Source organism: Marmota monax, unplaced genomic scaffold (genome assembly GCF_021218885.2).
Source record: "Marmota monax isolate L192 unplaced genomic scaffold, Marmota_monax_Labrador192_F-V1.1 WCK01_AAM20220418_F8-fsc00038, whole genome shotgun sequence".
NCBI classification, from domain to species: Eukaryota; Metazoa; Chordata; class Mammalia; order Rodentia; family Sciuridae; genus Marmota; species Marmota monax.
Genome location: NW_026692498.1, coordinates 6,524,254 through 6,542,978, shown reverse-complemented (window position 1 = coordinate 6,542,978; position 18,725 = coordinate 6,524,254). Strand labels below are relative to the sequence as shown.

At 57.4% G+C, this 18,725-nt stretch overlaps 3 protein-coding genes across 3 annotated transcripts; 2 read left to right on the top strand and 1 right to left on the bottom strand.

The window, feature by feature from the left end:
- The first annotated feature begins 272 nt into the window (after positions 1 to 272).
- Cnih2 (cornichon family AMPA receptor auxiliary protein 2) lies at positions 273 to 5,799 on the top strand. The gene is made up of 6 exons (XM_046445181.2): positions 273 to 442; positions 3,892 to 3,960; positions 4,371 to 4,418; positions 4,665 to 4,777; positions 4,859 to 5,002; positions 5,176 to 5,799. The coding sequence occupies exons 1-6, from the start codon at positions 362 to 364 to the stop codon at positions 5,201 to 5,203; spliced, it is 483 nt and encodes a 160-aa protein (XP_046301137.1). The 5' UTR covers positions 273 to 361; the 3' UTR covers positions 5,204 to 5,799.
- Positions 5,800 to 6,179: 380 nt separating this feature from the next.
- Positions 6,180 to 10,545, bottom strand: Yif1a (Yip1 interacting factor homolog A, membrane trafficking protein). The gene is made up of 8 exons (XM_046445179.2): positions 10,303 to 10,545; positions 9,480 to 9,691; positions 9,222 to 9,326; positions 9,025 to 9,103; positions 7,315 to 7,372; positions 6,984 to 7,139; positions 6,477 to 6,570; positions 6,180 to 6,382 (listed from the first exon to the last, which is right to left on the bottom strand). The coding sequence occupies exons 1-8, from the start codon at positions 10,331 to 10,333 to the stop codon at positions 6,236 to 6,238; spliced, it is 882 nt and encodes a 293-aa protein (XP_046301135.1). The 5' UTR covers positions 10,334 to 10,545; the 3' UTR covers positions 6,180 to 6,235.
- Positions 10,546 to 13,006: 2,461 nt separating this feature from the next.
- Tmem151a (transmembrane protein 151A) lies at positions 13,007 to 17,706 on the top strand. Its single transcript, XM_046445178.2, has 2 exons — positions 13,007 to 13,180; positions 15,288 to 17,706. Exons 1-2 carry the CDS (start codon positions 13,106 to 13,108, stop codon positions 16,617 to 16,619), a joined length of 1,407 nt encoding a protein of 468 aa, XP_046301134.1. The 5' UTR covers positions 13,007 to 13,105; the 3' UTR covers positions 16,620 to 17,706.
- The last annotated feature ends 1,019 nt before the right edge of the window (positions 17,707 to 18,725 follow it).

Sequence of the window (18,725 nt, the reverse complement as noted above, 5' to 3'; positions counted from 1 at the left end):
GAAGCGGGTCGGGCGGGCCCGGCGCGCTGAGCCCAGGCCCCGCCCGAGGCCGGTGCACGGCGGCCCCGCCCCCGGCTCCGCCCCGCCGGCTTCGCGGGCTGGAGAGCGAGGGAGCCGCGGGCGAGGGATCGCAGGATGAGCGATCGCGGCCCGGGCAGCCGGCAGCGGACGCGCCCCCCGAGCCCACCGGCCCGCGCCTCGCGCCCTCCACGGCCCCGCGGCCCGGGTCCCGGCCGCGCCGCCAGCGTCCTTCGAGCCCCTCGGGCCATGCCCGGTCGGCCCTAAGCGCGGGCCGGGGGGCGTCCCCTTGCGCCCAGACCCCGCGCTGGCGCCCCCCGGGCCACCGCCCGGCGCGGGGGCCATGGCGTTCACCTTCGCCGCGTTCTGCTACATGCTCACCCTGGTGCTGTGCGCCTCCCTCATCTTCTTTGTCATCTGGCACGTAAGGCTGGTCTGGGGCTGGGGGCGGGGTGGGGGGCAGGGGGGCACACGGAGCGGGAGGGGGCTTGGGTGGATGGCCTCAGAACCCTGGGGAAACTCGGAGCCTCCTCTCCGCTATCCCCCATCCGTCGACTTCTGTTCGCCCCCATTAATACCCACCAGCGTCGGCTTCCTTCCCGGTGGGGCCCCCTTTCTCCACCGCCCCCGCCTGTCTGTGGGTATGTCAGTCGGTCCCTGACCCCCCCTCTTCCTTTGCCCTATCTTAATGGTGGGATGGGGGATGGAAGTCTGGGATTCTTGTTCCTTCTCCTCCTGCCCCCTCAATCTAGCCACCCCCGTTTGTCCGTCAGGCAGTTTGTCTGTCTGTTGCTCACCCCCCCCCACACCTTGGGTTTTTCCAGCGGGAGTGGTGGAGCCGGTTGCTATGGCAACTGCATCTGTTTACAGGACCCACATCTCTGAGCCAATTAACCCTTTCCCTTCCCGGCCCCCTCTCTGACCAAGGAAGGGGCTCTAAGCAGCTCCAGAAACCTAGCTCGCACCGCAGCTCATTTTGGGTACCCCTCTGCCCAGGTTTCTGCTCCACTTTCCAGCTTCCTTCCTATTTCTGCTCCCACATCCCCTTTGTCTTGTGCTTACTTACCTGGTCTGCCCCTCACCCTGGCCTAGCTTCACACCTGGTTTTTCAGAATGTCCCTGTCTCATCCCTCATCCTGCTTTCTCTGAGAGGGTCCCTGTAGCTCATCCTCTCTGGGGCCCTCTCAAGGGCCTTCTCTACTGGGCCCCCTTCCCCTCACTACAGAACTATCAGTCAGCCTCCAGCTTATTGTTGGGGTCAGGGCCCCCCTTTTCAGCCCTCTCTCCTCCTCTGCCCCCTGAGGTTTCTGTCCCACTGGGACCCCTCCAGTCCTGTTTGTTGCAGCCACTGACACCTCCTGCTCACCTCCAGCACATGCAGCCCTGATCTTCATTCCCTTCCCTTCCGGGGTCCTCTTACCCCTCTCCAAGCCTTCTCCCTGTACTCCTTCCCGTAGTCGTCCTTCCTCTCTTCCTCCAGTTGCCTCACCTGCCTCTTTCCTACTCTTCCTACTTCCTCTCTTTTTCTGGGACCTGCTGCCTGCTCCATGGTCCTCCTTGCACTCTCCTCCCAGCTCTCCCTTTGCCATCTGCCACTCCACTGCCTTTCTCTTTCACATCAGGATTCAATTGACTCTGCCGCACCGCTGCTGTGAGAGGAATGAGCCCCCATAGGCACATCTAGACCTGCACCCCATTTCCAGCACCCTCCTGCTTTTGCTTCTCTCACTCTGGGTCTTGCAGTGGCTATTTCTTTTTTCTCCCTCCTTCCTTCCTTTCAGAGCCTTGGACAGTCTTGTGGGGTGAGAGGAGGCTTGGGTCCTAAGGAATGGAAGGAATTGGGGACCACAGCCTGGGGAACATAAGGCTAGCCAGCTGCTAGAATTAAAAAAAAAAAAACCTTTCAGCCCCCTGCCCCAGGGGATTCTCAGAGTCCCTTCATCCAACACACCTGTGTCAATTCAGGCTCTGGGAGGCTCTGAGGGAGTCAAGGATACATAAGAATCAAACTTTGCCCTTGTGGAGTGACCTGGCTGAGAGGAAGGTCCTGAGTTTTGAAGTAACACCTTTGTCCATTCAAGAAATATTTATGGAGCACCTACTATGTATGAGGCAGTGTTTGCTCAGCCATTTAGCTGGGTGATCTTAGCAAGCCATTCATCCAGAGTCTGTTACCTTGTCAGTAAGTGCTTTAGACATCAGTGCCCAGAGTGAAGTCGGCTAAGAGGGAAGGGGGCGGGAGGTGTGGTCCTTCATCCAAAGCTGGTAAGAACTAGAACCTTCCAGGGCAGGACCCCAGATCCTGCTCCAGCCCCTGAACCTTGGTTCCACTGGTTGCTAGGCAACCCTGGTGGTGAGTGACGGGTGTCAGCTGTCACCGTGGGGGATTGTTTGTTCCAGGGGGCTGAGTCAGCGCCAGGCAGCCTAAGGGGTGGGAGGTGGGACACCGGCTGCCTGCTGGTGGTGCCAGCTTGGGGGCAGACAGACGGCACCCTTCCGCTCCCTGCTGGACCCTGTCACTATGCCTATCAGGAGGGCTGCTGCCCAGAGTCAATGATGGGTTGGGGGAGGAGCTCCAGATGGCCCTAGCTCCCTTTAGGAAGCCCATGTTCTTTCCCTTTGAGCCGTCTGGGGTCTGGGATATTTGGGGGTGGTGGGACTGCTGCCTCAAGCTGATGGGGAGGGAACCTCAGCAGCTCCTCTGCTAGCTTCTCTCAGGTCTGGGCTATCATCCTCTTAAACACCTACTCCCCTCAGAAATTTCCCACCAGTGAGGACACTGCCACCAGCCAGACACCCCAAGAGAAGACACCTTGTGCCCCTCTGTCTTACTTCCCCTACTGTGTGCACCTTTGCAATCTGGCTCCTGGAGAACTGTAGAATCTGCCTACACCTCCCCTTCTTCACTGCCACTCTCCTCAGACCACCAAGCACCCCTCCCCAGATACTCAACAGTCCCCATACTGCTCTGGCCTGAGTATGACAAAGTGATCAGTACTTGTAACTCTACAAACAGACTGGCCTTGGACAGGATACTTAACTTCTGTCTTAGCTTCCTCATCTGCAAAACAAATGAATATAATATTAGCACTTAAGTCATTAGGTTGTTGCAAGCAGTCAGTGAGCTAATAAGTAAAGCTCAAGGATGGAAGTCTTGTTTAGCCAGCCTGTGCCCCACCCCCAAGACCTCAGCCTGACTACCCTACTTTGCCACAAATGACTCCCCTTACTCTTGTGTTCAAACCCAAACACCTGGGTCTGGCCTCACAGGAGACCCAAATCCAGCGCTGCTGATCTCTTCAGCCCCATCTTGCATGATTCCCTCCTTTCTTCCCACTCTCCTCACACTTTCACCCCAGCATCTGAAATGCAGCTTCTTGAATGTTCTTTCAACCCTGTGCCTTTGTACCTGCTATTCCTGCTTTTCTCTCATTTGTTCACCAAACGCCTACTTAGAGTTAACCTGAATCCCCATCACTCCAGCAGGGGGTCTTCCTATACCCCAGGGCCCCATCACTTCTCCCCCCAAAGCTTGGGCTCCTCCCAAGCAGGGGCTGTGTCCCAGGCCTCTGGGATTTTAGGCCTCTGGGATTTTAGTGCTCAGCACAAGGCCCTGTAAAAACAGGCCATGTCTTGGGATATTTGAGAAGAGGCTGTAGTGAACACCACCAAATTGGGTGTCAGGACACTAGGAGTCCATTCCAGACTGTTGCATGACCAGGCCCTGCCCCTACCTGGGCTTCAGTTTCTCTATTTTGCAATAACCTCTATATGGCCCCGTCCCTGCATACAAATTCCAATCCCAGGGAAGGATGGGTGTGGGAGGCCATCAGTTGCTGCCCTACCCTTGACGGGCACACGCCCCTCCTCCAGATCATAGCCTTTGACGAGCTGCGGACCGACTTCAAGAACCCCATCGACCAGGGGAACCCAGCGCGGGCAGTAAGTGATACATGTGCTGTGCCGAGGTGTGTCCGTCCATCTGTCTTTCCATTTGTCGCGGGTGGCGCAGGGGTGGGAGTGGGGTCGGGGAGGTGCGGTAGGGGGGGCCAGCGGCCATACCCCTTTCTCGCTGTCCCCGCCCCCAGCAAACACCTGGCGCGGGCTTCGGGCTCGGGTTCCTCCTGGCGGGGCAGCAGTTGCCAGGCTCTGGGCTGTTGCCGTGGCGACGCGGGTGAAGGCCCCTGCATGGTTACTGTCGCCATGGGGACCGCGCGGCTGCTTCCCTGCGGTGCCGGGGATGCAGTAGAGACTGCTCTGCCGCCTCCTGGTGGCCGCGTGCGGAATGGGAGGGAGGCACCCAGATCCTGCTCCATTGCCTTCCCCATCAAGGCCTTTTCCTTCCTCCACAGCGCGAGCGTTTAAAAAACATCGAACGCATCTGCTGCCTCCTGAGGAAGGTCAGTGTCACAGATGTGGCAGAAGGCTCCCAGTGCAGCACTGCCCCGAGGCTGTGGCTCAGAGCCAGGCCCTCCTCTTTGGGCCTATTTGATTCACTTTATCACCTGAGGGGGTGTGGGAGGCCAGAGGCCTTTTATCCCTGAATTCATGGTGGGTTGGTACCTCCCAGACCCCAACTCCCAACCGCTTTGAAGCTTGGATCTGCCCTGGCACCAGACCGCTGACTTCTCACCCTCACTCCCCAGCTGGTGGTCCCAGAATACTCCATCCATGGCCTCTTCTGTCTGATGTTTCTGTGTGCAGCAGAGTGGGTGACCCTGGGCCTCAACATCCCCCTCCTCTTCTACCACCTCTGGAGGTGAGGGCAGCAGCTGCCTGGGGGAGACTGAGATGGGGGCTGAGGGCTGGGTGCAGGTAATCAGGCCTCTTCCGGTCCCAGGTATTTCCACCGTCCTGCGGATGGCTCTGAGGTCATGTATGATGCGGTCTCCATCATGAATGCTGACATCCTTAACTACTGCCAGAAGGAGTCCTGGTGCAAACTCGCCTTCTACCTGCTCTCCTTCTTCTATTACCTGTACAGGTGAGACCCTGCCCATGGCAGTCAGAATTCAGGGAAGAGATCTTCTAGGGATCATGCTTCCAATCCTAAATTCCTGCCCTTTGAACTTGAGGACTGAGGGCAAACCCAGGGTGTGACTGGGTGGGTGGCTGGATTTGCTCAGGACGCAGGTTCACTGCCTTATCTTCCCACAGTATGGTTTATACGCTGGTGAGTTTCTAAGGGGGAAGCCGGCCAGGGAGCGAGCCCAGAATGGACCGGACGCCTGTGCACCCCCAGCCCTGCCTCTTGGCCGCAGAGGCCTCAGCCCTGGGGAGGGAGGGGGCACTGGTGCCCCCAGCCTCTCCACTCCCCAAACTGCTGCTGCGGGGACCCCCGCCTTCAGAGCCCTCCCCCTTGGACTAGGGCCAGGCAGAGCTCTAAACAGGGGCAGGGGCTCCTCTGCCAGCCTGTAGTCAGGCATGGCAGTCAGTCCTGGAAGGGGTGGGACTTCTGGCCTGGTCCATTTCGGGGAAAACTTGGGCCCTGCCACCAGGTAGAGCTTGACCCTGGAAATTCTGGGCCGCCCCCCTCCACCCTTACCCTGAGGCTCCCCCTACAGGTGGGGGCACCCGCACCGGGAATGAGCAGGCTCAGCAGGGGGGCAGCCCATTCCTACTCTGCCCTCCCCCATCCCCAGGCTCCCTCTCCAGCCCTGTCTCCACTTGCCCTGACCCCAGCCCACCCTGTCTCTTGAACCTATTTTCTATGTTGCCTGGAGGAGTCCGGCACCCCCTCCCCGGCCATTTGTGACAAACTATGAATAAACTACTGCAAACACATGGGCCCTAGTCTGCTCCTGAAAGGCCTGAAGAAGAGATGGGGTGAGATGGTGGGCTGTGGACTGGGAACCCCAGAGCAAATTCCCCAGCACAGCTAATCTTGCCCCACTAGCCTCAGGCCCCACTGGCCCACTCTCAGATGGATCAGAGGCCTTCCAGGCTTCCTGGACAGCTGCCCCTTCCATCCTCACTTTTCCACTTGTGTATACTGAAACCCTTCCATCTGCCTTTCATGGCAGTGCCAAGGCCACAACCTCTAGGAAGCCCTCGTTGGGTCCACCCTCTTCTTAAACAGCCCTAAGTTGGGTCCCCTGGACAGTGCAGAGGCCCAGAGGTTGTAGCTCTCCCTCAGGCCCAGAAATGAGGATCACACCAAGTCAAGGAAACCAAATTTTCAATGTATGAAAAAACCAGTGCCATCTGGGGCTAGGAGTCATCGGACCAGGTGGAAGGTCAACCAGTATATGATGAGGGGCTGGAAGGCTGCAGCTCCTAGAGTCAGGTAGAGCTGGAGACGCTGCCGAGGGGCTGGACCCCCCACACTGTCAGGGCCCAGAACTGCTGTTCGCAAAGAGCGCACCTGAAAGAAAGGAGTGCTGAGAATGGGTCAGGAGGGGAAGCTTGTCCCCAGCTCTGACCCAGGTGAGGAGGCAAAAGGGGCAGCCCAGACTCACGATGAAGTACATGAGTGCAGATGAGGTCCAGGCCAGTGCCACGTAGTAGCCGTCACTGCCAAACACCAGCCCTGTGAGCACACTGAGGATCATCCTAGGGGAGGCAGGCAGCAGGTGACCGCAGGGTCCAGGCCTGAGATTGACCCTGCCCACCAAGTTCCTGGGCCCACCCTAGACCCTGCCCACCACCATGGCCCTTTATTCCCAAGCTGTCCCCACAGGGACCCAGAACCAAAATGGATTTGTAAGACCCAAGAACCTGGATATGAAACCCCTTTTCTTGAATCCCACATATCTTAAATATCTTAAAGGTCACTCAGTTCCTGGGAAGACTGCTGGAAACAGCAGTGTCTCTAACAGAGTGGAGCTAGTGGCTAAGATAGAGGAAGGACATGACAGGGCCATACTTCAGGGCTATAGCTATATAGACCTAGAACCCACGTCTGTAGGCCCCTCCTCCAAGCCCCCTCCACCCAAACACCTCTCCACCAGCCCAAAGATGCTCACCCCACATATTTGTAGCCGCTGTAGGCCAGTAGGTGGAAGGTGCTCAGGTCACTGCGTACGGTGGCCAGGTAAAGGCCCAGGAGCAGAGCCAGCACCTCCATAACCATCCACACCAGTGCTGTGCTTGCACATAGGCCCAGCACCTCTGGAGAGAACCTGTAGCCATGGGAGGGGACAGGTCAGCACCAGTCATCCTGTAGCAGGTGTAAGGATGAGATGGGAGGCTGGGGCAGCAAAGTGTGGGCTGAGACATGGTGCTGGTGTCTGGCACAAGTCCTCTAGGGAGGTGGGGAGATGAACCAGGAAGGAGAAAAGGGGGGTTGGCACAGACCTTTTCTGAATTCCCAGTGCCATCCCAGCCAGCAGCACGTAGGTGATGAAGGCCATCGCTGCCAAGAGTCAGAGGGTGGTTGTCAACCTGGCTTCCTCATCCACAGCATCCTTGCTAGGCATTCAAGGCCACTGACATTCCAAGTGTCTCCATATTTTCCCCTGTCTACATATCCCAACATGGTCCAACCTCCACATTTGGTTCCCCAATATCCTGCATAGGATTTCCCTTCTCCAACCAGTCCTCTCCCTGAATAAATGCCATCTGAATCTTCTCCCAGAACCACAAATCACCTTCCCCTCCCCTGCCCCCATGCTAGGAAGCTTGTCATGAGTTTCCTGCTGTGTCTGAGAAACCACATCATGGTCTAGGCACAGTGGCACACGCCTGTAATCCCAAAAACTGAGGGCCCTAACATAGGAGGAGCACAAGTTTGAGGCCAGCCTCAGCAACTTAGCAAAACCCTGTCTCAAAAAGGGCCAGGGATGTAGCTCACTGGTAAACCACCCCTGGGTTCAATCCCCAGTACCCACCCCCCAAAACACATCATGAGCCAAGATCATAGTACATCCCAGACAAGATGAGCTTGATTTTTTGCAAGGCTATTAGGGTTAAAATACAGGTTCAGTGGGCAACCCAGGCTGTCCCTAGAGTCCAGGGCCACAGGGATGACTTCATCTCAGCCACTGGATGAGCTCTGGCCACCCTCACAACACAGAGAACTCCAAGTTTAACCCTGAGCAGTTTTCACAAGAGCTCAGTGCCAGTGGGGGCTGGGGTTCAGTAGCAATTTAAACCTCATCATTCCTGTCCTCTGTCTCCTGTGAGGTAGCAGACTGATGTGCCTCCCAGAAGGCAGTGTCTGGTGTTAGGAAATCAACTCTGCCACCTATAGCTGTGTGGTCTCAAGATACTGAAGTCCCTCTGAGCCTTGGCTTCAACATGTAACTTGGGGATGCCAGTGCCAGCCTTACACAGTGGCTTTGAGAGGCACATAGAATGAAGTATGGAAGAACATTTGTCCTTCCTGGAGCACCTGGGTGGACTGCCCTCCCTAGAAGCTTCTCTGGGGACTGACCCCTCTGGAGTCATCCTTCTCAGTGTGTCCACTCTGGACCTGGTCCTCTACAGTTAACAGGGTGGAAAAGTCAGCAGCATAGCTGGCCAGCCACGGCACAGTATGTGTGTCATGTGGATAGGCAGTTGTAGGGACCCAAAAGGGAGCAATTACTTGTTCAAGGGGTTAAGGCAGGCTTCCTGGAGGAGGGAAAGCTGGAATAGGCCTTGGAAGACAACTACTAATGATGATAACGGCTAGCATTTACTGTGGGCTCCTATGTGCCAGGGGAGATGTTGAACACACATCACTTCTCTGAATTTCCACAACAATCCTTTGAGGTAGAGGCTACTACTATTGCTGCTTTACTAAGGAATGCAAGAACCAGGCTAAAGTCCACAGCTGGAAATGGCAGGGCAAAGCCCAAGGCGCCAAGCTAATGAAGGACATGGTCCAGATTAAGAGGCAGAAAGTGCTGTGGGGACACTGAAGGCATATTCAGGAAGTTTCTTACTAGTTACTTCACCCCAACTACCTGGGTTCTAGCAACCACAACACAAAAAGCACCAAAAGCAGACATTGGATCAAGTTAAGACTCTCTTCTTGCTCATGCCACAAGGCACTGTGTCTCCCAATCCAGATCAGAGACTCACTAGGGATGTAGAGGTCGGGAGCGTTGAGGTCTTGTCGTGGGGGCAGAGGCACATCACGACTGTACTGCACTTCCCAGTTCTGGCAGTGGTGGCAGCAGCCAGGTCAGAAGCAGAAGAGGAAAGAGAGAGAGAAGGGAGTTGAGGTCTGACCAAGGGAGGGGGGGGGGTTCTGCCCGTTTACCTGGTAGGAAGCTCACCTGGTGTGTGTAGGGGAAGACCAGCAGCCCTAGCTTCTTGGCCACATAGGCTGTGTCCACAGCGAAAAAATACTTGAGTTTGTTCACAGACACAAAACGGTGTAGCTGGGAGGGAAGAGAGGAGGCTGTGGGGGAGCCACATCCAGAGCCTGAGGGTACTCCTGTGTGCTCCTTCCCTGAGGGCCACTATGAAGATCAGGTGGGATCCCAGCCCTAGCCAGAAATCCTGCCACCCCTTTCCCTGGGGGCAGACCACACCTCCTTGTGCACTATGTCCTTTCCATGAGATGCGATGGAGCTGCCATAGGCCATAGCCACGTTGGCCATTGGGTCCCCAAGCAAGTGGTTGACATTGAAGGCCACCTCGGCTCCTGGGGCTGGGTATCCCCCAGGCTGGCTGGAATAACCACCGCTTGTATCATCAAAGAGGGGAGGGGAATCCGGAGCTGCCCGGGCCCTGTGCTTGGAACCTGTGAATTTGGAAGTACTAGAGTGGGTGAAAGGAATACCAAACCACAGCCCAAAACCCTGTCCTTTCCTCTGGCTGAGCAGCCCCATGTTGAACCTGGGTGCACCAGGCAATCAGTGAAGGAAAATCAAGCTGTGTGAAGGATAGGTAATTCAGAAACAACTTTGATGAGGAATCCTTTGCGGAAAATCTTTTACTAAGCATAGGCAAAGGAAGAGAGCCTGGAAGTAGCTGTCCACCTGGGGTTTCTGAGCTCCCAACCCAGTCATGGAAAGTGAGCAGAAGTTGCAAGGTGAAGATAACTGGAAAGATATCCCTGCAAGAACAAAGGTAGGAAAAACAACAGCTGGCTATCGAGAGGCACTGAGAGGTGATCATGACATGGAAAAGGAAGTTTTGGAGAACCCCGGGTTTGACATGGAGATCCAAGCTATTGGATAGAAAGGATGAAGTCCGGGACGCCTTGCAGTCTTGCAGGACAGAAACCCAAGTGATATTCCCTGCCCTGGGCAGCGGGAACGGCCGCCCCTCTCCCTCAGGGTGAGCGGGCCGCGCCACTGATTTTCCTCCAGTCGGCCAGGCCGCGCCCCGCCCGTCCCACACCTCACGCACCGTGGGCTCCGTAGCCCGAGTGATAAGCCATTGCTGCGACGCTCGCTCTCCCTGAGGGACGGTTGCGCTGCCTCGTGGGTACGATTACTAATAGGGCCGCTGCTTCTCTCCCCGGGCACCGACTGAGGTTACCCAGCGGCCCGACACGTCCCGGAGTTGACCGATTGCGGTCGCCATGTCCGTAGCGTCATGCCAAGCCTCCTGCCATTGGCTCTTAGGCGGCTCCGATTCTCCTCTCCCTTCTCTCAATTGGCTACTGGAGAGCCTTAGCTAAAGCAGATTCGGCTGTAGCCAACTTCCGGGCGAGGGATAGGCGGAGCAATTAGAGACGCTCTTAGATTGGATAGCGGGCTTGCTAATTCGAGGCGGGAACAGCCAATAAGTGGAAGGGTGTTGTGAATTATTTCCGCGTCTGCGCAGTGGAGCACTTGACCCTCGCTCTGCCACGACTGCACCAGGAGCAAGCCTTAGCAGGAGACTGGCGGCTGAAGTCAGAGAACGTAGCTTCATTAGTGGGACGTATTCCAGGAGGGAATAGGGTGGTCGCATTCTGACCAATCCCCGTCCCTGGGGACGCCTGCTCCTCCCTCTCCCCGCTCGATTTCCTTCTTGTCCTTCATATTTCATCCAATTTTGGAGCGGTACACCAACCGACCAAGCGGTGTTGGTTGGAGGCGGGGCCTGGCAGTGATTGAGAGGCTGACAGCCCCAGAGTTCTGACTCCTCCCGCCTCCCTCTCCTCCTTTCGGTGAGGGTGCTGTCCACCGACCGGTGCTGAAAATGCTCTCCGGCTCCACCGCCATCATGCAGACCCGCCCGCAAGGGCCTCTGCTGGGAAGACTTGAGATTTGGATCCATACCCTGCGCGTGCATATCTAAAACCAGAATATCTGAAGTCCCAGAAGTTGGGTAGTATAGGTGGAGCAGGATCCTGCACCGGGCCTGTCCCATCGACTCTCCAGTGGTCCAGCCGATTTTTGATCTGTTATCTCCTGAAACTGCAGCTGAAACTCCTGAGCCATTGCTTGTCCTTTATTTTCAAAGTGAGGCCCCCAAACCTCTCTTGTCCCAGGGGATCCTTTCTGTTCACTCAGGTTCAAATCACTCCCACTTTGCCTAGAGACAATCTTCAAACACCTCCCTGTCTTCAGGCATTCCTTTCTAGGGAGTATGATCAGGCTCTGAGACCTGCCTCTAATTAGCTTCCTAGTGTCCATTACACCAGGTAACCTTCCTGCTCCCCAGACTCAACCCACAGTGATCCAACCACTGTGCCTTTGACTAGAGGTCCCCTCCACTTGGGATGCCCTTCCCCCTCATATCCACATGTTCAAAGCCTTTAAGAATCAACTCAGGGGGCTGGGGATGTGGCTCAAGCGGTAGCGCGCTCGCCTGGCATGCGTGCGGCCCGGGTTCGATCCTCAGCACCACATACCAACAAAGATGTTGTGTCCGCCAAAAACTAAAAAAAATAAATATTAAAATTCTCTCTCTCTCTCTCTCTCTCTCTCTCCCCCTCTCTCTCACTCTCTCTTAAAAAAAAAAAAAAAAAAAAAAAAAAAAGAATCAACTCAGCTTTGCCTCAGAGAAACAAAGAGGACAGAGGCCTGACCTGGTATGGGTTGGAGGCCAGCGCCTGTGATGTAAGTGCCCTCTGGATTGCATTCAGTTTGCCCTGGATGTAGGTGCTGTGAGGACAGAGCCTTTTTCACTGTCCACTCCTACAGTTGTCTCCCCAGGCCCAGTGCCAAGCATGGTAGTTTCATATAGGAGACACTCAATAAACATCTGTGCACCATAAACAAATCATAAATAAATGGATGAAATAAATAAGTAAATGGATGTAACCCTAGACCTATTCTTTCTCTCCGCCCCCCCCCCACACACATTCTCTCTGTTATGTCATCTTTAAATGATTATCCCTTTGCTTAAACACACACCCCAAAATAACTCACCCAGTATTGCAGCTTCCTATATTCCATCCACTGATTGTGAGCTTAGGGTTAAGGCCCAGACCAAAGCACAGTGTGAGGATGTGAGGCTGTTAGGGGCCAAGAAGCAGCACTGGGGCCTCGTGTAGGAGGCCCACCAAGGGCAAACCCCACTGCCCCACATGGCTTGATGAATGCTTGTGAATTTACTCCAGCACTTTTCCACCCCCATTTCTCAGAAGGAAAAATTGAGTTTGGGGGTAAAGTATGCTAGCCTAAGGTCTTGCAGCCTAAGGTCCCCAATATCCTAATCCCCAGCTCACCTGCCGTAAGAGGAGCCTAGCGCCACTGCCCAGTGGATGAGGCTCATAAGCCTTTCTGGATGGTAAATGCCCCAACAAATGAGGCTTCCAGGGTGAGTTCTGGGTGGGCTTAGCTCTAGGCTTACCCCTTAGAGATGGGACGCATCGGGCACCCACACATCTTCAAGATTCACCTTCTTGGTTTTACAGCCCTGGGCAACTCAGGAGTCGTAGAGCACGGACTTGCTCAAGGTCGCAAGAGCGAGAGCGACCAGAAGAATACCCAGGCGTCCGGCAGCCCAGACGGCTTCTGGGGGGCTGGGGAGAGCCCGCGGTGCCAGGCGCTGCCGGCGGCGCCGCCGGTGCCGCGGGGGCGGGGTCAGCGGAGGGCGGGGCGCCGGGCACCGCCAACGCCGCCGCCGCCGCCGCCGCGCTCGGGCTGGGGCTGGGCGCACTCCCTCCGCGGCCGCCGAGCCGAGCGGACGCCCCTCGGGGCCGCGCCGCAGCCCTCCGCGTCTCCCCTATCATGCCCCGGGCCTGGGCCGGGGCCGCCGGAGCAGCCAGAACACCATGCCAGAGGGCGGCTGTGGCGACGGTGGGGAGGTGCCTGCGCTCATCCCGGACGGCGAGCCGCTTCGGGAGGAGGTACCTGCGCTGGGTGGTTGGTGACCGGAGCCGGGGCTGGAGCCGGGCGAAGGAGACTAGCAGAGGGGATGACCCCCAGGAAGGGGGTTGAAGAGGGAAATCCTGGAGCCCCTATAGCCAATGACGTCATCGGAAAGCCCGCATTCGGGCAGGGGTCCCAGACCTAAGGGCGGGCAAGAAGTGGGGCGACTGGGCAGGAAAATGGGGAGGTGACTCCCACCCTCGGCGCCCCCTCAACTGTCCTAGCCCGTCCGGTGACGTCAGCGCCTGGCCCCCACGCGTTCCCATGCCGCAGCACAGCCTGGGATGCTGACTCCCACCCCCAGGGCCACAGGGTCAGGCCCCCAGCCCGGCTCAGCTGCTCACGAGGTGCCAGGCGGCGCCTGCAATGCAGCAGCAGTGACAGGGCCTGGGGGTGGGGGAGGGAAGAGGGCAATGAGAAGGGAGGCGGCCTGGGTACCCCTTCTTCCTTCTGGTGAGGCCTAAGGGTCACCCTGCTGGAACCCCCAGGAAGATCCTCCTCCAACCTAGCCAGGAAGATCTGCAGGGACCCTGTGCCGTGGGGTGAGGGGTATGGTGGCCGGTGGTGAGTGAAGGTAGCATGCCCATGTGTGGGGTGTGTGTGAGAATTCCAGTGTGTATATTCCCTACACTCGGGTAGGTGGGACTTGTGTGCCCTATGATCACTTGAGGATCTGGTGGGTCCCTTGGCTTGGGTCTTTGCCCAGCAGTGCCTATGTGTGTGAATGTGTCCTGTCATGGGTGGGTCTGTGGTTTGGCATGGAGTGCCCGTGTGGGTGTCAGGTTGCTGTAGAGGTGGGGCATGTGCAGTGTGGTGAGGTGAAGGTCTGGTGTGTCTCTGGGATTTATAGAGTACGTGACGTGTATGTGCATGTGTACGTGCTGTGGTGGTGGTGGTGGTGGTATGTGTGTGCACCTTGATGTGATTGCAAGGGTTTGTGCTTTAGGGACAGGTGAAGGCCTGATGTTTCTTCAATGACAGGTCATGTGTTCCTCCTTGGGGAGGGGTCTGTGATAAACACTGGTTGGAGGTGGATGAGTGTTATGTGCACCTGACTGGCCATGTGGGGCTGGGTATTGGGTGAGGGAGATAGGCTGCCCTGGGTGGGGCTGGAGCCAGTTCTCCTCTCCTTAAGGCCTTGTGGGTCTGGGTAGGAGATGTGGCCATATAATCTGACCTCTATTATTTCTGCCTCCAACCTTCTTCTCCATGCTCCCCACCCTCTTCTGTCTTGTGGGGTGAGGTGGCCAGGCTGGCAGCCCTGCCGAGGAGGGCGGGCCAAGCCCTAGGGCCAGAGAGTGGCCCCTGCTGCCCAGCAGCTGTGTCCCTCCCACTCCCTTAGCACAGATGGGGAGTGGAGGGCGGCCCTCCATCTGCTCCCCACCCCAAAACTCACACCTCCCCCCACTCCCAGCTCTCCCTCTTTCTCACTGACTTAAAAGCTTCTCCAAGTCTCCTGCTGTCCCTAGTGGAATAAGGACCTGAGAGAGTCTCAGGATAACAGTAATAATGTTTATTCCCATGGGTAGACCCTGTGCTAATATCTTCACACTTACAATCTCCTTGAATCCTCACAACCCCAGGTTACAGATGAGGAAATTGAGGTCCAGGGAGTATGAGGGACCTGCCCAATTTATACTGTAAGTTGCAGAGCAGCATCAGATCCTGGGCTGTTAAACTCCAAAGCTCATCCTGTTGGACCCTTGGGCCCCTGCCAGTCTGGCCTCCCAGACCACCAGGGCCAAGAGTCAAGGCCCAGAGAGGGCAGGGATATGGCCAAGTCCACACAGCAAATCAGGGTAGAGCTAGAACCACCAGCACTCAATTTTCTCAGTAGCCAGCACAGTAGAAGACAGGCTCAGAGGTGGTGGGCCTGGGTTTGGATCCTGAAGTAGCACTGGGCTGGCCAGCAGCAAGGTCTGAAGCAGTGGACTCAATTCCTTACAGCCTCAATTTCTGCTCTACACAGTGGTCCTGGGGCACCACTTCCTTCACCACCTGAGCAGGGTGGGCTTAAGCAGGGTGACTGGCCCAACCATGGGCTCCATCCTGACTTCATCCTCCCTGTCTCTGCCCACCTTGCAGCAGCGGCCCCTGAAGCAGTCCTTTGGAAGCTCCCTGTGCCGGGAGTCGCACTGGAAGTGCCTGCTCCTCACACTGCTCATCCATGCCTGCGGGGCTGTGGTGGCTTGGTGTCGCCTCGCCACCGTGCCACGTCTCGTCCTGGGGCCCGAGGCAGCCTTGGCACGTGGGGCAGGGGGTCCTCCACCCACCTACCCGGCCAGCCCCTGCTCGGATGGCTACTTGTACATCCCACTGGCCTTTGTCTCCCTCCTCTACCTCCTCTACCTGGCTGAGTGCTGGCACTGTCACGTGCGGTCATGCCAGGCACCTCGCACGGACGCCAACACCGTGCTTGCTCTGATCCACCGGCTACAGCAGGCCCCGCCCTGCGTCTGGTGGAAGGCCACCAGCTACCACTACGTGCGGCGCACACGCCAGATCACCCGCTACCGCAACGGCGATGCCTACACCACCACGCAGGTCTACCACGAGAGGGCCGACAGTCGCACTGCACGCGGCGAGTTTGACTACTCTGCCCATGGGGTCCGCGACGTTTCCAAGGAGCTGGTGGGCCTGGCCGATCATGCGGCCACACGCCTCCGCTTCACCAAGTGCTTCAGCTTCGGCAGCGCTGAGGCCGAGGCCTCGTACCTCACGCAGCGCGCGCGCTTCTTCAGCGCCAATGAGGGCCTGGACGACTACCTGGAGGCCCGCGAGGGCATGCACCTGAAGGATGTGGACTTCCGGGAGTCCCTCATGGTCTTCGCAGACCCCCGCAGCCCGCCCTGGTATGCGCGCGCCTGGGTCTTTTGGCTGGTGTCGGCAGCCACGCTGTCCTGGCCACTGCGCGTGGTGGCGGCCTATGGCACCGCTCACGTGCACTACCAGGTGGAGAAGCTGTTCGGCGCCAGCTCGCCCCCTCCGGGGGCCGTGCCCAGCGGGCCGCCTCTCTCCCGTGTGGCCACGGTGGACTTCACCGAGCTTGAGTGGCACATCTGCTCCAATCGACAGCTGGTGCCCAGTTACTCAGAGGCTGTGGTCATGGGCGCCGGTTCCGGCGCCTACCTGCGCGGCTGCCAGCGCTGTCGCCGCTCTGTCAGCAGCAACTCGCTGCCCCCTGCCCGGCCCAGTGGGCCCCGCCTGCCCTTCAGCCGCAGCCGCCTTTCCCTGGGTGCAGGAGGCCGGGCCACGCCTGGGGTTTTCCGCAGCCTGAGCGGGGGGCCACTAGGGCGCCGTGGAGAGGACACGGAGCCCCTGGAAAGCCCACCGTGCTATGAGGATGCCCTTTACTTCCCGGTGCTCATTGTCCATGGGGACAGTGGCTGCCGGGGGGATGGGCAGGGTGCACTCTGAGAGCCCCAGAGCCACCCCTCACCATGGGCAGAGATACCTGAATAATTGTCCAAAACACGAGGGAGAACAGACCAGCCACACATCAGGGGTGGGGGCGGGGCCGGGGTTCCCTAAACTAAAACGCAGTGACCTGTGTCATTCATGGGAAATGGACGCCACCTATGTTGAGTCTATATCCATCCCCAGCATGGTTCCCCGCAACTACCACCTTCCACTCCCTGTAATGGTAGAGGACCAGGCTTGGGGGCCCTGCACATTGTGCAGGAGAGGAAGGTTCCAGAAAGGCTGGAAAGAGGAGGAGTCCTGGAGACAGCTGTAGCCTGCAACAGAGAGCTGCATGCTGGGCTCCTTCCTGCCCTGGCTGAGGCCATGTTGGGAGCCCTCCAGCAACACAGAAGCACAATGTAATGGTTTGGGGCCATGCCCACTGGGTTGGCTTCCCCAAAGAGAAGAGCTGGAGGAGGCAGCATGGTGGCCTCGGCCCCACTGCCCACCCAAATTTCCCACCCCCTTCACATGCTAGGTCCTTCCCTGCCCACCCTCTCACCTCTGCTCCAGGGCAGTCCCTGATCTGACCCTGCAATGCAGCCCTCTCCTTTGGGAGCCTGGTTCTGGGAGCACAGTCTTGCCCATCCTGCTCTTCTCCCTAGTGCCCATACACCCTCTCCCACCCAGATCCCTCCCCTGTGACCTGGGGCTCCCATTAGGCCCCCCACAGTCCCTGGGCTCCACTCTGCCTCCTGAAGTTCCTGTCTGCCTCTGTTAGCCACGCATACACCCCAACCTTGTGCTCATTTCTCCCAAGGCTTCTCGTCTTCACCTTCCTGATGATCCATGGGACACACAGGGAGCCAGGACATCCGAGGGGCCCTGGCCCTGGCCACCGCCTCTTGGACGATGCCCTTGACTTGCCCTGGGTGCCACTGCTTCTCCCATCAGTGGAGCCTGGCCCAGGGGACACCACCCCTCCCCCAGGGAGGAGAGAGTAGTCCCTTCCCTTCCAACTGGGGCTTCCACCCCCTCTCAGGGGCCGGTGGGGGAGGGAGGAGGCCGAGAAGGTGCAGATTAAATAAAGATATGAATGGAAGGGCTTCTGTGCATTCCTGAGTGGTGAGTCCAAGGTTACCACTGCAAACATGATGGATATCCTCCCTGGGTCAAGGTGTAATGTTGGATTCTGGGTGGGGGACCAAGATTTTGACTCCAGCATTCTCAGGAGCAGGATGAAAGGGACCCTCATGGCACAGTCTGAGGCCTCTGAGACTCAGGGGTTTGTGTTTATTTGTAGTGCTGGGGATGGACCCTAGGGCCCCTGCTACTGAGCACCTGCCCTGTCTCTGAGCTGTGCCCCAGCCCTGAGACTCAGCTTTGAGTTACCCTGAGCAGGTGACTCCATATTCCTATGTGGTCTAGATCCCCCACCCCCTATCCCTCCTGCAAGTGGGAATTAAACCCAGGGGCATATTACCACTGAGCTACATCTCCAGCCCTTATTTTTAAATTTTAAGATAAGGTCTTGCTAAATTGTCCAGGCTGGCCTTGAACTTGGCCTCTTCCTGTCTCAGCCTCTTAGACAATGCCCTTGCCTTGCCCTGGGTGCTACTGCTTCTCCCATCAGTGGAGCCTGGCCCAGGGGACACTGTCCCTCCCCCAGGGAGGAGAGAGTAGTCCCTTCCCTTCCAACTGGGGCTTCCACCCCCTCTCTGGGGCCGGTAGTGGAGGGAGGAGGCAGAGAAGGTGCAGATTAAATAAAGATAATGAAATGGAAGGGCACAGTCATTTGGAAGGTCAAGGAAGAAGATCGCAAGTTTGATCTCGGCCTCCCAACTCACCATTGCCCCAGCACCTGGATCATTTCTAAGGCACTGTCCAAGTTGACCCCTCCTTCAGCTCAATGGAAGATTCCATTCTGCTGCTGGGCATGCTGAGGACAAAGGGAAGAGCTGTGGCCTATGACTCTGGTTCAGTTCCCCTGTGGCTATTGAAGTTATTACCAGTTTTGGGGATGGACACTGAGCAGGTTGGAGGACACAAAGCTGGAAACCGTCAGCCCCAAATTGGGGCAGGCCAGCATGGGATCCAAAAAAAATAAGAGAATAAGGGGCA